This window comes from Dreissena polymorpha, chromosome 6 (assembly GCF_020536995.1).
Source record: "Dreissena polymorpha isolate Duluth1 chromosome 6, UMN_Dpol_1.0, whole genome shotgun sequence".
NCBI classification, from domain to species: Eukaryota; Metazoa; Mollusca; class Bivalvia; order Myida; family Dreissenidae; genus Dreissena; species Dreissena polymorpha.
Genome location: NC_068360.1, coordinates 81,708,184 through 81,727,089, shown reverse-complemented (window position 1 = coordinate 81,727,089; position 18,906 = coordinate 81,708,184). Strand labels below are relative to the sequence as shown.

Genomic DNA, 18,906 nt, shown 5'->3' with positions numbered 1-18,906 from the left:
TTGCGTCCTTTATTATTCTAGAAACACAATACGGTTTTGCATTATAAATAAAATACGCAAATTCAATGCATCCTCAACATAAGAAAATAAAAATTGCTTACACAACTAAATGGTTGATGTTCATCTCTCTCTACAGATTCAATGATACCTTAGAATTAACAAAACAGCTTTTGACCGGAATATTATGAAGTTCGCAGATGTGAGAAAGAAAGAGCGTGGTAAGCCGGAAGTGCTCGTGTTTAACAGGCAAAATTACCATCTTCTGAGATGTGAGTAACATTTATTATAATCAAGATACAATTACTTGTTCATAGAGGTGCTAGCCTTGTGAACATTTGCCATCATTCCCACGATTTCGATTCCTTTACTTGTGGGTATAACGTTAACGTTGTGTTTATTTGCAATTCTTCGGAACACTTCCTTCTATAATATACATTATGATGCATCTCTATACAATTCGATTGATTACATAAATAAACAATCATGTCTATTCAATGAATAACGTTAAACTTAATTCAGTTACAGACATACTATAAATAAGTTTGATAAAGCCTTACATGGGACTTATTTTATTACGCATATGGTTACACTCTATATACCTGTCGATCATCGAATCGTTGAATAATCGAATCAGTAAAATTAGTATTTGAGACCTCGCCTTCAATCAATTTGTCTAACTTGAAAATGGCTTTTCTGATGTCCGATTCTTTCATAGCGTAAATAACTATGCACACAGAATTTGCGTTAGAGGAGGTGTTTTCTGACAGTGTTCTTGTAGCAACTTTAGATGGTTTTCTGTTAGTACCTGGCAAGAAGAAAACAGTTAATATATAAATATATATGAAAGCGATGTATATGCATTAAAGGTATATTCACGGGTTTTATTCATTCTCTTAAAATATATACAAGAGCACCACATAGCGGGTGCCAACGCTTGGCTGCGGGCGCATTTTTGAAAAAATGAAAGCTTGTCAGAAGATTTTTTTTATTAGAGGTAAGAGTGACCGTGACCTTTGACCCAGTTACCCAAAAATGGATGTGGCGTGTAGAACTCCTCCAGGTGCAGCTACATATGAAGTTTCAAAGTTGTAGGTGGAAGCACTTTGATTTTAGAGCCAATGTTAAGGTTTTAGCACGACGCGGAGGGCGGACGAGCTGGCTATGACACTACCTCGGGTTTTCTCCGAAAACAGCCGAGCTAAAAATAACATTTTGAAAAAAGATGTCCACCTTCTTCTCTACTCGGTCATATGTTATGCATAAATAACTAGTTTATTACACGGCTATGGCGTTCCACGGGATCATATTACCACACCTTCGGTAGTCACATGTAACCCATTTATTAATACATTACCTTCATTCAATAATAATGATTGTAGGACAACTACAGCATCGGTTAGCATAACTTATCAATATACAAGCATGTAATGTCTCTCCACATACATTTTTATTTAAAACATACGTCAAAATGGACTGTGTATAGTGCAAGTAATTTTGCACTCACTCATATCGAATGAACATTATTAAGTTGAAAAATGCTGTTTATTGGGATATGTTATATATTTATTTTATCTTAATATCACGTTTTTACGACAAAAATGCGTTTTGTATAAAACTGACTTTTAACATTTTAATTTGACGGCGGTGAGCGAGAAATCGATCATGTGCCAACAGTGAGTTTCTCGAACAGAAAGTAGAAAACGCGATATAGGTACATCTTGTGCATATGCCCTGCTTTTTGAATCCATATATAAAAACTATTAACGTAATGTTGCAACTACTTTGAGATTTGTAATAAATCTTATTACTGTGAATATGTATGTGTCAAATGTACTACCTGCCACTCCTTGTGCTTGTGAGGCTGCTTGTTTGAAATCATCGACCATCTCACTCTGGTAGATCACAAATCGTACATCCGTCAACGACCCGCAACCTTCGATAGCGAACTCTTTAACTGCTTGGAACATATTCTGTGCTGCATCTGCAGGACTGATATTCATACCTGTAAATGCACAACCTAATATATAATCTCGACTGGCCATCCTTAAATACAGTAATTCAACGTGAAGTATAATTATGTTTTGTACTGTGTTTGTTTTCTTACGTTTCGACGTATTTATCAAATTGGTGTACACAAACCTGTCCCTAAGGCAGGGAAAGCAATACTGTGATAACGTTCAGCCTTGGCCTTTCTAAGACATCTTACGACGACTTGTTTCCATTCATGTGCAGTCTCCTTTGCGACAACGTGCAGTATATGTTTGCAGGCAAGCCCATATGCTTTGGTAATGGCCAATCCTTCTTTTTTCATTTCCCCTTCTGTAAATAGGAAAAGCCAATATATATAAAGCATTGTCATTAATTTCTATAGCAAAAGGAATGCTTGTAATAACATCATCAGTTGTAATTTGACACTTATGTAGGACAGTACGACAGGTTTGTAAAAACATAAGCCTGTGTCCAAATAAAATAACAAATTCGAAAGAACACATAAATGTGTATATCGAATATAAATATGAGGTTATCAAGACAACACACTCCTTGACAACATACGTTTCGAATGAGCCCATTTCAAAAGCTTTTCTCCACACTTTTTGACGAACGTCATAGAAACTTTTCCTAGAACAAATCAGTTTTATTTTTTAGGTAAACAATCTGAGTCAGCTGTGTATAACAAAGAATGTTCATATCATGCCGAACAAACTTCAGCATTTATATTGTAAATAAAGTTAAGATATTAAACGAACCTTTTTTAAGATCAAGATTCTCGTTTGAACTGTTTATAATGCAATCCACTGCCTCCTTTGTTAGGTCACATTGCGTGACCTTTATTTGAACATTCCCAATAGTGAAGTCCCTCGAGTCATTTCCCAACGGCAGCTCTTCATACAGGTGTTCGTTGCCGTCGTCTGTCACAACAAATAATGTTATGTACTTAAATATTTGTAAAAAGTAATTCTTAAAATTATGTTTAGTGTCAACGTTGTAACGAATATACTGATTTTGCTTCATTGAAGTGACCGTTGCATAAAATACAGGAATCAGTTCATTTCACTAAAATATGAAAATGGCTGGGTTCTTTTATCAATTTTTTTGTCACAAAACATAAATCGTATCATACACACGTGTCTGAATTTAACTTTTAATTATGCAAATATTTAATATATGATTGCTAAATAACCGTAGCGGAAATTCGTATTATGAACCATTTTTACAACAGCAAAACACCAGCCAGGTGCAGTTTGTATGCCGAACGATCCACGTGTAATGGTCATCATTAACATTTGTACATAGAGCTATATGAGCATGAGCTTTAGCGATGCCATGAACCGTTTTAGGTCAGGTACCTAATCTACAAAATGAGTAATCAGTAATCATTAACGGCATTTTATGACTTTTTTGTGTATATGGGAAATAGTCAGTTAATCGGAAGAATAAAATTTCAAGTGTACAAACATAATTAACGAATGTTTTTTACTTGTTAAGGTAAAATAAACATGTGAATTGTTTCACAGGCAGCAGTATCATAAATTTGCCCCCCCCCCCCGGACCCCCCCCCCCCCCCAGCTTGACCCAGGGGTTCCAGATTGTTAAATGTACACCTTTTATGCATGGTTTGACTTTTCTACAACGAATATTGACAAAAATTCACAGTTTGAAAAAATACCCCTCGTATATGTATTATATATACACAAGGTATGAAACGCACTATATGCCAAATGCTGAAAGATTGTGGAACACGGGACGTGACCGTTTTCATCGAGAACACATGTTTCCATGCAGTTGCCGACAAAATGCAACTGGATTCGTTAAAAGACATTAAAAGCGACGTGATTACACAACTTATCGATCTCCTGTTCGGCTAAAATAACATTAATAATTAACTTCGACTTTCTCGCTACATGTCACTCGGTGTTTCGTTTACATATGTACATCATTTAAATTTTATAACGCGTCATCTGGTTGGTTGTTCTAATAGCCAGCATTGTGTTGGCCAATGATTTGGCGTTTTACAACCAAGCATTCGGTCGACAAAAAATGGCAGCAAAACACAGACATGTATCGAGAAAGTGTTATGTTTTAACTCATATGACCACATTCGATCGAGTTCAATACAATTTATAAAAAATAAAGCTCGGTCGAGATATCGGGAATACGTTTTAACAATTTATCAGATAAATTTATTAATAAAACTCATCTTGATAGCCAAGTCAATTTTCACAACGCGCGACGTGTTAATAACACAAGCAGTGGGTTAATTGGATATTCAGCTTCCCGTGTACAACCTTTATGATCATTAATATCTTAAACATGCGATAACATTTTCATATTTCTTAATGATGCTGACGCATCACACAGCGTTTTTGTTTTAAGATCGTTTTAATAAAAAAATGTAACATCATTATTCATAGTTGGGGTTGAGTCAAATGTTCTCGTGGAGTTTAAGTTTCGAACATGTAATACATACATTAGAATCATTTCAATTTCTTTCCGTATCGTATATACACGTCCAGAACACTTGTTACTTTCAAATCTCCAATAGCACGCTTACAGCTTGAACTATGGAATAAAATGACAACTCGTGACATCGATGTATATTACGTACAGTGCACGTATACAGGCATAAATAAATAAACATGTATTACACATATTTGTAAATGCAATTTATTCGAAAACTGACATGTATACTATTCAAAACTTGCTTAGGATCACTTTTTATAGTATGTGTAATTTGAAGTTCACCCCTAGCTAGATTCAGCCAGCGGCAACAATGATAAATCAATACATAAACAAGGGACACATTTGTTACAAAACCAGGTTTTCAATTAGAAAAAAACGTGTGATAAACGGAGAAAACTCGAACTGAACTGATTGTTTATAATTTACCCCCTTTGTTTAAAAATAAATCTATTTTTGGTCGTGGCGACATTGACCTTGAAGATATTGACGTAATGCGACACACCGTCCAATGATGGTGAACAAATGTGCCAAATGATTTTAAAATCTCACAATAAATGACATAGTTTTGGCCCGGACAAGTTCATTATATTATGGCCATTTTTGACCTTTGAACTCAAAGTGTGACCTTGAGCTTGGAGATATCGACGTTTTTCTTTCGCGCGACACACCGTCTAATAATGGTGAACAAATGTGCCAAATGATTTTAAAATCTCACAATGAATGACATAGTTATGGCCCGGACAAGCTCATTTATGGCCATTTTTTGCCTTTGCACTCAAAGTGTGACCTTGACCTTGGAGATATCGACGTAATTCTTTCGCGCGACACACCGTGTAATGATGGTGAACAAATGTGCCAAATTATTTTAAAATCTAACAATGAACGACAAAGTTATGGTCCGGACAAGCTTGTCCCGCCCGCCCTCCGACATTCGCCAATCCAATAACCAACCAGTTTTTTCCATCGGAAAACCTGGTTAAACAAGGGATGTTTGTAAAAAAATGCTTGCCTCCCATATGGGCTGTCAGTAGTAGTGGCAGCCATTGTGTGAATACGTTTTTTGTCCCTGTGACCTTGACCTTTGACCTAGTGACCTTAAAATCAATAGGGGTCATCTGCCAGTCATGATCAATGTACCTATGAAGTTTCATGATCTTAAGCCTAATTATTCTTGAGTTATCATCCGGAAACCATTTTACTGTTTCTAGTCACTGTGACCTTGACCTTTGACCTAGTGACCTGAAAATCAATAGGGGTCATCTGCCAGTCATGATCAATGTATCTATGAAGTTTCGTGATCCTAGGCCTAAGCATTCTTGAGTTATCATCCGGAAACCATTTTACTATTTCAAGTAACTGTGACCTTTACCTTTGACCTAGTGATCTGAAAATCAATAGGGGTCATCTGCCAGTCATGATCAATGTACCTATGAAGTTTCATGATCCTATGCCTAAGCGTTCTTGAGTTATCATCCGGAAACCATCTGGTGGACGGACCGACGGACCGACATGTGCAAATCAATATACCCCCTCTTCTTCGAAGGGGGGCATAAAAAATCAAAAACACACTCTAATATCAAAACCTGCAAAATAACAATTTACAATGAACATAATCCAAAATTGAAGATAATGTGAAAATAAAAAGTGAGCCTTAGCAAATTTTGAGTAGTGTAATACAGCCTTGTTATCTGTTCATTCATTGCAAACAAAAACAAAACATACATCAAACTGATTTGTCGATAGTTTGTTCAAAGATGAATCATCACAACTTAAAACAAGAGCACCGCCTTGCGGGTGCAGACCGCTCATCTATTTTCTTTTTAAAGGTGAAGGGACTCTCATTTTCAATCACAAAGGAGGGAGGGGTGGAGTGAAGAGGGGTGCATTGTGTGGTGGTGTGGACATTTATTACATTATCTTCCAAAAATGCGAAAAAAAGGGAAACAAAAATCGGGGGGGGGGGTGGGGATTCTTGGGTGCGATGGTTGGACGGTATTTAAAACATACAATAATTAAAATAAATATTTGTGTTTTTGAACCGTTTCAAAAAAATGGGGGGGGAGGTGAGGTGGGGGGGGGGGGAGTATAGTGTGAGGGTGTGGTGGTAATTTGTGAGATGATCTTAAAAAAAAAATAGGGGGGGATTCGGGTGGGGGGGATTCTGGTGGGGGGGTGGGGGGATTCTTAGGTGCAATGGTTGGACGGTATTTCAAACATAAACTAATCAAAATAAATAGTTTTGTTTTATAACCGTTTAAAAAAAAATTGGGGAGGGGGTGGGGTGCGGGGGGTATAGTGTATGTGTGTGGTGGTCATTTAAGAGATGATCTTTCAAAAAAAAAGGGGGGGATTCGGGGGGGGGGGCACGGGCGATACGGGCGATGGTTTGGGTGGAGTCTATTGTGGTATGTCAGGTAAGAGTTGTTTGGTCAAAGTATCAATCTTATCTAATCATAAATAAAGAAGTTATGGCAATATTAGCAAAATTTAATAATTTGACCTTGAGAGTCAAGGTCATTCAAAGGTCAAGATAAAATTCAACTTGCCAGGCACAGTAACCTCATGATAGCATGAAAGTATTTGAAGTTTGAAAGCAATAGCCTTGATACTTAAGAAGTAAAGTGGACCGAAACACAAAATTTAAACATATATTCAAAGTTACTAAGTAAAAAAAGGGCCATAATTCCGTAAAAATGACATCCAGAGTTATGCAACTTGTCCTTTTACTGAACCCTTATGATAGTTTGCGAGTGTTCCAAGTATCAAAGCAATATCTATGATACTTTAGGGGTAAAGTGGACCAAAACACAAAACTTAACCAAACTTTCAATTTTCTAAGTATAAAGGGCCCATAATTCCGTCCAAATGCCAGTCAGAGTTATATAACTTTGCCTGCACAGTCCCCTTACAATAGTTAATAAGTGTTGCAAGTATGAAAACAATAGCTTTGATACTGTAGGAATAAAGTGGACCTAAACACAAAACATAACCAAATTTTCAATTTTCTAAGTATAAAAAGGGCACATAATTCTGTCAAAATGCCAGTCAGAGTTACATAACTTTGCCTGCACAGTCTCCTCATGATAGTTAATAAGCGCTGCAAGTATGAAAGCAATAGCTTTGATACTGTAGCAATAAAATGGACCTAAACACAAAACTTAACCAAAATTTTCAATTTTCTAAGTATAAAAAGGGCACATAATTCAGTCAAAATGCACGCCAGAGTTATCTAACTTTGCCTGCCCAGTCCCCTCATGATAGTAAGTAAGTGTACCAAGTTTGAATGCAATAGCATTGATACTTTCTGAGAAAAATGGACCTAAACGCAAAACTTAACCGGACGCCGACGCCGACGGCAAGGTGATGACAATAGCTCATAATTTTTTTTCAAAAAATAGATGAGCTAAAAATAATATAAGCTTAATGTCACATTTGGCAAGTCACCAAGGTTATGTATACACCAGCTTATCTTCTTGGCATAAATTAGCAGCAAGTCCGGAATGTGCAACATTTTGAGCATATCAAGAAACAAACCAAACTTGGTGATATTTTGTTTTGGAACATGGTGTTTCGGAGGCCTATCTGCTTATTAGCGATGGGCTAATTAAACATTTCGTCAAATAATCATGACGAACCTTTCCATGAAGGGACGATAACAATGGAAAATTTTCTATAACAAAAATGGTAATTGTTTTCAAGTCAACGTACTAAAACTGTCTTCAATGATAAAATTATGTTGAGTTGTGTAGTACAAAACAACAAAGTATATTAAAAAATAAGCTTCTTGCTCATTAAATTAAGAGATTATTCCGTTGTGTTATGTCATATTTTATTATTTTACACGCATTTAAGCAAGATTTGATTGTAAACTATAATACGCATACAGGTCTGTTTAAATATTGATCGTACACGTAAATTATATTAAGTTTTAAGTACTTTTGTTGTTAAAATAAGTCCGAGTCTTACTTCATGTTAAACAGTTAAATACCGCAATAACTAACTAGAACCTCTTTGACACAACACATATCGGCTTTTACCGACCTATCACTGAAATGACATGACGGTAGTGTATTCAATAACATACATATTCACATTTACAAAATAATAAGTCTACAATCGAGTTAAACTCGTCAGTTAAAATAAATTATTGTATATATTTTAACAACACAAATTATGAGCATTCGTGTTTGAACTTGCATTAACATGAGTAAACAAGTGGTAAAAAGATGGCATAAACTATTTTACTGAATGCTTAAAAATATACATTTTGTCATGATAAATATATTAATCAGCACAAAAGTATCTAATTACTAAACAAGTATTTTGAATGATGATTCTAACCACTACTGATTATAGTTGCAGCATGCAGTGCACACAAAACGCCTTAATTTGATAATTTATGAAAAACTTCAGCTACCGTGTTTAACACCAGATGCCTCACGAACGGTTACATATGCTATAATAGTATACGCGGCTTTTAAAACACATGTACACTTTCCTGTTTATATTCTACTTTCCCACTGTATTTTCGGAAATTCACGTATGGCTTGTTTCGTCAAACACATGTATAGATGCTTGCGCATAAGCTTATCATCAAAAGCAATTACGGACGGATTTTGACCTGCCGCTAAAGCAACTGCGGCAGCAACGGCGAACAACCCGCAGTCAGATTTCTTTCTTTGTCTCTGAAATCTTGGAACGATGACCTTTATTGTATGATCCATTTCCTGGCCATAAAAATCTTGATACTGTTAATGCAAGCTTCATCTGGTTCTTTGTACATACTGCCGTAGACCTTTTAGTTGTTGCCGTCACCCAGTGCTGCATATGTGAATGTAAAATCTAGATCATGGGATTTCCAGATATGCGCACTTGAACTGCCACCACAACACAGACGTTTTGCAATACATTTATATCTAAATACGTTTTTGCATTAAGCTTTGAAACATTGTCGATTTCTACATTCTCCAGCCAGTATTTTGGGTCTTCTATTTTCTCCAGGCCAGTTTATTCGGTAAAGTACATTTCTTGCCTGGTTTTCGGTGAAAGAATTCCGATTTGCGACATCTCCTCTTTGTCACCCCAGTACAATTCTTCCAAAAAGAGTAGGAATTTACATTGAAGTCTTTATTAAGGTGTGTACTGCATTATTAACGCTCCATTTTGAAACTCCCCATTTTTTGGTAGAAATGTACTAGTGTTCCGGAAATAATGCAAATTTCGAACACAGACCGATAGTAGATAATCAATCAATACGACCCGATTACACTACCACACTAAAGGACGCGATTCGCAAACAAAAGCACGCAATTAAAACATAATCGAATGCTTTAAATATTAGGTATTTATGTGAAAATATGTACTTGGGTTTAAAACTTTGAGACGCTACTATGGGGCATATAAAAAATGGACACGCGGCTTTACGCTAATGTGAGGGCTACTTCCGATTTTTCAATAATTTCAGTTACTTGTCAAACAATATTTATATGATTAGCGAGTAACATAAAACAATATACTTTTAATCGCCTTTATCAATATTTTAATACGCTTTTCAAACAAAGAACGTATAAATACGCAAACAACCGATCAATAATGATTAAATAGAAAGAACTTTTAACAAAACACACAGACATGCATACAAGTTAATAACATATTTCATTCAATACAGGTGCTGAGCACTGTTTTACTTAATTGTTTTGGACACATTTTTTAAACTGCCTTCGTTGGTGTTTATATAATGCAATACTCAACGAGTCCCTTGTATAAGTAAAAGCAACCAGTTTCAGATTACCATTACGAGTATTTACTCACAATTTCAGTGTTTGTTTTTACATTTCAAACATGCATAACAGTTGAGTATTTAATTAAATAACACAATGGTTTTTATGTAAATACGTGAGATAGATGAGTAATATTCCCTTAAGTTACATTATACATGTTCAAACCTATATATTTAAAGAAAATGTTTATAACAAGATGCTGTGTTTAAAATAAACGCTGATGATGCCCGCAGAAGCCTTGTCAGTATCAATTCATCGCAACGTGCGAAAAAAGTCTTAGACAAAAATTAGGTCAATGTTAAAGTCAACATGAGGTCAGGTAATATAACTGCGCTGTGTGTTGGGTGCAAGTACCATATCATTTAAGTTAATTCAACAATTAAAAGTATTAAAAAAAAACAATTTGACCGGAGTTATTCTTAGTCCAAAAGTAAAGTCAAATTAAGGCAAAAAGGCATGTGCTGAAAGTTTTCCAATGAACATACACATCAGTATCGAAGCTTCATAGGAAGCAGTTTTTATGTCAGAATAAAACGCGTCTTTTTAGATAAACCAACAATTCTAACCTTCTCAACTAGTAAAAATACTCGGTCAATGTCAATCTCCAAATAAAGACATCTGAAGTGGGTGTTCAGATATTGTCCATGTAAAACACCCATGTAAGTAACAAGAGTGAAAAACAATTGGCATAAATGTTTTACGTAACCTGTCTAGGGTGAACCTCATACAGACTAACCGACAGAATTACGGACAGGCCTATCGGTATATGCCTCTCGGCATCAGTAGATGCCAGAGGTACCAAAACGAGTCAATTATATCGATTTGATCATCATGTGCAAAATATGGATTAATTGATAGTAGAATCCCCAATTACCTTCCCCTCTTCTTGCATATAAATTTTCATAGTGATCGAAGTTTCGAGCATGACCTCTTCCGCCACTCTTTGCCCAATGTGTAATCTCGCTTTCAAAAGCCTAGATCAACAAATAAAGTGTATTTATTAAATGCTTAAACAGATGTGCAGACGTTTAAGTAGACGTATGGGTTTTCTCTCATGATGTAACCGTGCAATACAAGCATTACGAATATTTGTATCTCAATAATGTAACGTTTTGAGTGTTTTAATTGGTTTCTGCGTTGACCCACAAATACAATTCATTATTCTAGCGAAATGATATTGTCGACGTCAAAAGACGAGCAATTATGAAAATGAAGATGTATTATAAATCATTGTATGACAACAAATTTCTGTTTATATATTGATTTTTTACATTTATTTCCACATCGTAACACATAATCAAAAGGTAGAACACATTACACGAAGACAGACTGAGTAGAATAGTACCTTTAAAGTTCCATCATCCTTGGGATATAGTATGAAATCCACATCAAGGATGGACGACTGCGGATATTTGGCTGCGAATTCTGAGACGGCACTTAACATCTCGGTAGCTACAACCTCCTTTGGGTAACCAAGGTTGCCTGTTCCTATAGCGGGAAACGCTATACCGCTGTAGTTACGTTTTTGCGCCACCTCCATGCAAAGGTTGACAAAGGTTTTCAGCTCCTTTTAGAAAAAGAATTTTTAAGCATGTGCAACTCGTAAGCGTTTATTCAACAGATGCATATGTCGTATGTATTAACATATAACGCTGTCAAACAAGAAAAAATGCCAATTTTACACTCAACGAAATAGAATTTTGCAGTCAATCCAGCAAGGGGAAAGTTAGAACCTAGTGCTACCTATTATATTGGAATTTTAATAACTGTTTTTAAATCCAATACAATCACTAATGATGAAAGCCTGCAACAAACTATAATTTCATTAATAAGTAAGTGTTTGCAGTTACCAGGATATTATATTTGCTCAATGTACTTGTTAATGACATGTTAACACGTTAAGTATTTCATGAATACTTTTCAATGTTAAATCTTAATGCATTTATGAATACATTTAGTGATGTAAAATGACCCTTACGTCAATAGTTTTATTTTGTCCATCCCAATTTGAAACTGAACCGTGTACGACAATGCTGCATTTCAGTTTATATCCTTTTGTAACAGCAACCTGACCCTTACTAATACCGTTAGGATAATTGCATTTGAGCTCATTTTGTATTTCAGGTCCAGCTTGCTTCAAAATTGTCTTCGAAACGGCACCTTTATTAAGATCAAGGTTCCTCGACGTGGTGTTGACTATAACCGATATCTGAAACAAACAAAGTACATTTTGAGAAAATGGTTAAAGTTAATCTTATACAGTCGCTTTGCAGATAAAGCATGAGGATTGTTTATACATAGGATAACACAAATATAAATATTTAATGCCTACGTTATGTTTCGCGATTTCCGCTTTTTGAACAGAAACAGTGATGTTTCCCAGCATGACCTGCAGCGCCCTGTTCGGTTGTTTTGGCTGTGCTACAATACACCAATTAAATAATACATAACTATGCACAATAATAACAACTATGTATTGCAATGAATTTTAATGTTTGGTTGATGGTTTTGCTTTGTTTAGACAAAATTCTTGTCATCTGCATAAACTTTAGAAATTGCGCTGAAATAACGCTGTTTGTACACAACTTTTTTAAATTACGCTGTTTGCACACCACTTATATTGCCTCTAGAATGAAGACTTCTAGTGTTAATAAAAAGATAGTTAGAAATCCGTCGTATACGAAATATAGATATATATTAAACTTGGATTCAAGGTAAGAAACTTTCGTGAGAATAAAGATGTTGGTGAACGAAAACTGCATACTCAGTTAAAAGGAAACATAGAACCAAATGATGAACATTTTGCTTCAAAAAACAACTTGCTTTGAGAACGTCATATTTTTTTCTGTTAAAAATAAGAAAAGCAAGATCAGGTTTCCATGCGTAATAAAAATATCATATCCTGCTGCGTTAAACGAACACTTTAAAAATAAAATATACTTTCTCTTAGTATCCTTTATAACTGATAATTTTTTATGAATGCAAAACAAGAATGAGCGTTCAGAATAAATTATTTTTTTTACAAGAGCACCGCATAACAGGTGCAAACGCTCGGCTGCAGGTGCAGTTTTGAATAAATGGAAGCTTGTCAGATTGTTTTAGAGGTCACAGTGACCTTGACCTTTGACCTTTGACTTAGTAACCCCAAAATGGATGTGGCGTGTATAACTTATCAAGTTGCAGCGACATATGAGTTTCAATGTTGTGGGTGGAAGCACTTTCATTTTAGAACCAATTTTCATAAGGTTAACAAACATTTAAGGTTTTAGCACGACGCGGACGGCGGAAAACGGAAGACACGACGATCTGGCAATGACAATACCTCGGGTTTCTCCGAAAACAGCCGAACTTATCAAACAAGTTTTCCGCTGTCGGAGACTTTTGCCCCTCAAAACAGGGCTTTGAACTAGTGATCCCAATTTCAATAGGGGTCATCTACTGTCCAAGTCGAATGCGTATACAAAGTATCCAGCCAATCGGTCAATTCGTTGATGACTTATTTATCGGAAACAGTTTTCACACTTGTTGTGACAGTGACCTTGACCTTTGACCTTGAGACCCCAATTTGATAGGGGTCATACATGTATACTGTCCAAGACCAATGTGTATTGGAAGTATCAAGCCACTCGGTCGATTTGTTAACGAGTTATTGATCGGACACGATTTTCACACTTAGTGTGATAGTGACCTTGACCTTTGACCTAGTGACCCCAATTACGATAGGGGTCATCTACTGTCCAAGGCCAATGCACATGTAAAATATCTAGCTAATCGGTCAATTCGTTGACGAGTTATTGATCGGAAACGATTATCACACTTAGCGCGATAGTTACCTTGACCTTTGACCTAGTGACCACAATCTTAATAGCGGTCAATGCACATGTGAAGTATCAGCCAATCGGTCGATTCTTTAAAGAGAAAATGATTGGAAACGATTTTCACAGTAAGTGTGATAGGGACCTTGACCTTTGACATAGTGACCCCAATTGCAATGGGTGTCATCTACTCCCCAAGGCCAATACACATGTGAAGTATCAAGCAAATCGGTCAATTTGTTGACGAGTTATTGATATGTAACGATTTTCACATTTAGTGTGATAGGGACCTTGACCTTTGACCTACTGACCCCAATTTCAATAGTGGTAATCTAATGTCCAAGGCCAATGCACATGTGAAGTATCAAGCCAATTGGTCAATTTGTTGACGGAGTTATTGATCGGAAAGGAACTGGTCTACCGACATTCAGACTGGTCTAACGACAGTCTACCGACAGACAGCAGCAAACATTATACCTCTTCTACTTCGAAGAGGGGCATAACAATAAGAGGTTTACACCACTGCAAAAAGCTTTCGTTTGTTAAGTCGAAAACGCATTTCGTGCACAAAAGTCAAAGCCAATATTGGTAAATCCTGCTATTCCGTGCAGATTTGTTCATACGACATATAAAACTGAAAATTTCGGTTCTACGACAAAAACGAGTAAACGTGTCGATATCGGCGCAAACTTGGTCGTGTTAAACATCGCAAAAGATGGCAGAATTTGATGAACGGTACCATTAAAATAAAGTTAATATATTGCATTTAACATTACTCGTGCATTTGATGTGCAAGTTTAAAATTAATATGAAAATATTAACATCGTAAACTCGCTTAAATTTTGAATGACTTATTTTAAGCTATCAACATGTTTTCCCAATGACCTTCTATCAAAATGTAAAGCGACCTCGATATGAACATTCCTAATCATGTCTTATGAAAAATGAGAAAAATCGTGCATTATGATAGATATTCTAAGTTTTCATCACATATGCATTTAAGTAACTAGTACACTTACGCTTACCAGCGTCTTGGCGCGAGGCAGCGAAGAATGTGTCCGAATTGTTTTCATCCGAACTATCCAATGGACAAATGGCACCAGGTGGCAGAATAGTTGCTTTATTTTAAGATTGTTATACGGTTATTATGTGAGGTGTGTTAAACAAGAAAAAAAGCTTTAATGACACTATAACCCGACTGGGCTATATCTCCAAAATTAAACAATTTCGTTCCAAATCGGTTAAAACAGTCCGACATTTAACGGAACATGTAGTGCAATAGATATGCCCATCAAAGTTCTTTTAATTATAGGTAATATGCCTGAACATTTTTAATTATACTATCTTAAAAGTTGCTAAATATCCAAGTTATATAACCAACTCTTAAAGCGGATATAAAAGATTTTTTATATGTGTTTAATTGTAATATATTGATAAAATATGTTACAATAACACAAAATATGCAAGAAAAATTATACATTAATACATTATACATTTCATAAAATGCAGCAAAGACAATTTAGCGCCTCGAGCCGATAGTGACGTACATATTTTCCTACAATAACCGAAGTATTCGTCTTTGTATTATAAACCGTTAAACTACGAGGGGTGTTCCAGAAGTTCGTGGATTTTCGCTATAACTTATTAGTTTGCTGGTAAAAGTCAATGAAATTTACATATTATACAAACCAAATATCACGGACTTTATATATAAGCTAAAAATGCATGAATTCCATAAAGCGCGTTTGAAACGCGTTGCCATAGAGACCTCAGTAACGACATGCGGCGCACGCGTGTATTTTATTATAAGTATGAGCGTTACGCGAATTTAAATTTGGTTGAAATGTCGTTAATAAACAGAAATTGCGGCAAATTTCACGTTACAGCGCCTAAGTCCTCCTTACAGCCCGGATTTGGCCCCTATGGACTTCCGCGTCTTCACGGAAGTTAAATCACAGTTGCGCGGTATTCGCTTTGCAAGTAAACAGGAACTTACAGTTGCAGCAAAGCGAATCGTGTTGTCTTTTGACGCTGACTGGTATATAGACACTTTTGACAAGTGGATTTCTCGACACATAAAGTGCATTCGCGTTGGAGGTGATTATGTGGAAAAGATTTGGCAGTTGTTAACTTCATAACGTCAATGACGTTGAACAGAAACGTTACACGTGCGTCGGTGTGCGCATTGTGCACATGTTTAAATCTATGATATATGTTTATTGTTTTATGTATTTCCATGATATTTGGAGAGTATATTTGGAAATGACGAAATATTCTTAACATGCTATTTGTCTGTCCATTATGTTACCAAATGAAAGTTATAGCGAAAATCTACTAACTTCTGGAACACCCCTCGTAAGTTTAGATGCACATCGTACATGTATGGTATACATGCTGGCGAAATTGGCTGTACAGCCGTTTTCAATTTCAGAATTAAATATCTGGCTTATTTCGCATTTTTCGACAAATGTTCTTCTTAACTTTTATTTTAATTTATATTGAAATATATATATAATAAGTTTTTTACACAGTTTATATAAATTCATAAATATTTGACAAAATCGTATATACCCGCTTTAACCGCGATTTGTATAAACAAACCTGATGATGACTGCCAGCGATTAAAGCGACCAATACTGGAGGCACCCCATTCCTTTTCCATTCCTTCAACAAATCCATTGACAGCATCATCTTTTATATCGCACAGGTATATTTCTGTCAGCTCCGACTCTTGTACTTCTCTGAAGAAGTTCTTGACGGAGGCGACAATCACTCCCGTTGCCCTCTTAACCGGGTAACTATTTTGACAACACACTTAAACTATACTTTGACAAACAGAAACAAATAATGCACACACGTCACTGTTTACAATTTTACGATTTTAAATCATAGGAAGTTGTCGCGTGGCTTTATGAGGAAAAAAAAACACAAACGGTTTGATATTCACAGAGGAGCCAAATATTTAAATGTATTTATTGCATAAACTAATTAAGTTTTTTTTCAAATTTGAAATATATCCATATTAATACCAGAACCTTGGAGTTTGAATGATGAGTAACAGTAACCTTGAACTTGATCAAGCTCACAAAATGTAACAATATATTAGGTATCAATGCATGGATTTACAATCGCTTGATTTGTATTCTGTTATTGAGTAATACCCATTTCTTTAATATTTTCAACACTCACATTGATCTTGGCCTCATCAACTATATATACAATCTCATGATATATCTGAATATGAGCAATATTTGTTCAAAATTGCAATAGAAAATTGATTTTTATTGAATAATTGACAAAAAACTATTCATATTAAGTAACAGTGACATTGACACCATTTGTAATAATTAACCTTTTTTAAGGGAACATAACTATATATTTGTAAGTGTATGAAGTATCGAATAATCTGTTTACTATTTTATTTACGCTAATTTTGACCCCATACATGGCACTGCCATCTCAGCAAAGTCTGGATTTAGGTAGGTGTTTATTATTGTTCATTATAATAGCTCATTGCGTTCTTGAATTATTGAGAAAGTATTTTTGTATATTTAATAAACATTACATTGACCCTGGCCACACCGACATCATACTTAATCCAAACTAGGTCAACGCCAGCGATGTATGAAATTAATAACTAAATTGTTTTTCGTGGAATTAAGCGTTATATTTTTCTATTTTTTAATAACAATTATATTGACCTTGCAACAAACCATCACGATATTGTTATTGACACAATGTACCCCATTTGAAGTTTGATGAAACTATTTTAGTTTGAAAAGATTTAAATTGTCAATCCATCTTATATGAAAAATGTCTTAGTGTGAAAAGGCCTTACATTGCGATTAATATTAAAACCAAATTTGGACTTTGTGGCCATTGCAATATGGAGAATATATGCTGTAAGTAAAATAAAATACCCTAAGCCATAGCTGAGAAACAAGCATGAACAAAAAGTTCTTACCAAAGAAGGTCTTATTTTGGACAAATTTCAAAGTATAGAAAAAACGTTGTCAGTGCGGTGATATATAATTGGTATAAATGGGGAAGAACTAAGTTAATATCGAGTGAAAGCTCTCCAGCAATTAGCACATCGAAAGATTGTTATATGCCTATACTGTATAGGCATGTCTTAGTAAGTTCAAACAAGGGTTTACAAACCGCGCACATGATGTATTTCCAATATTGGTGAAAACTAGATTTATGTTTTAAATGATATCCCTTAAGCCAATTTTGAGAAACTTTCATACCAAACATCTTTAACCTGTCTAAATGGTGTATGTTCTGAAGTATAATATCGCCCCTGATTTTGACACCCAATGTGGGGAATACAAGTTATTAGATATTATTACGTAATTAGCGAAAAACTAACTTACGGAAAAAACTTTAGCTTGCTAGGAGGCCTAGTTTGTCTGTTCTTACAATGTCCACTACTAAATACATGTCTAAGTACTGTATTAACATACCCATATGCTGTAATAGCAGGCAACGCCACAGATTTGAAGCCCATCACGGACGCCTGATGCATAGCTTTGAAAACAACCTTTGCAAGTTTATCATCCTCTTCCTGCAGTTCATTTTTCCACACCGGACCCACAACATTCACAATACTCTTAGCTTTTAAATTTCCGGCTGTTGAAACAAATACTGCCGCTTCGCAAAGCTTTTTATGTGCATCTATATACTTCTTGCAATCTCCAGCTATAGCATCGCCCCCTATAAACGCATGATAGAAATGTGTAAATCTGAACACAAAATCTAAATAAAAGAAATCACAAAATTCTAAGACATGGTACTTATCATTGGTTAATGAAAGATCCAAGCAGGTTATATTACTTAACAAAATTGCC

The 18,906-nt window shown here is 35.5% G+C and overlaps 1 protein-coding gene across 1 annotated transcript; it reads right to left on the bottom strand.

Moving 5' to 3' along the window:
- Positions 1–584: 584 nt before the first annotated feature.
- On the bottom strand, positions 585–18,768 carry LOC127835856 (protein mono-ADP-ribosyltransferase PARP14-like). Its single transcript, XM_052362282.1, has 11 exons — positions 18,523–18,768; positions 16,658–16,854; positions 12,574–12,662; positions 12,310–12,450; positions 11,587–11,808; positions 11,116–11,215; positions 2,748–2,909; positions 2,554–2,619; positions 2,140–2,319; positions 1,838–2,002; positions 585–805 (listed from the first exon to the last, which is right to left on the bottom strand). Exons 1-11 carry the CDS (start codon positions 18,582–18,584, stop codon positions 585–587), a joined length of 1,605 nt encoding a protein of 534 aa, XP_052218242.1. The 5' UTR covers positions 18,585–18,768.
- Between the last annotated feature and the right edge of the window lie 138 nt (positions 18,769–18,906).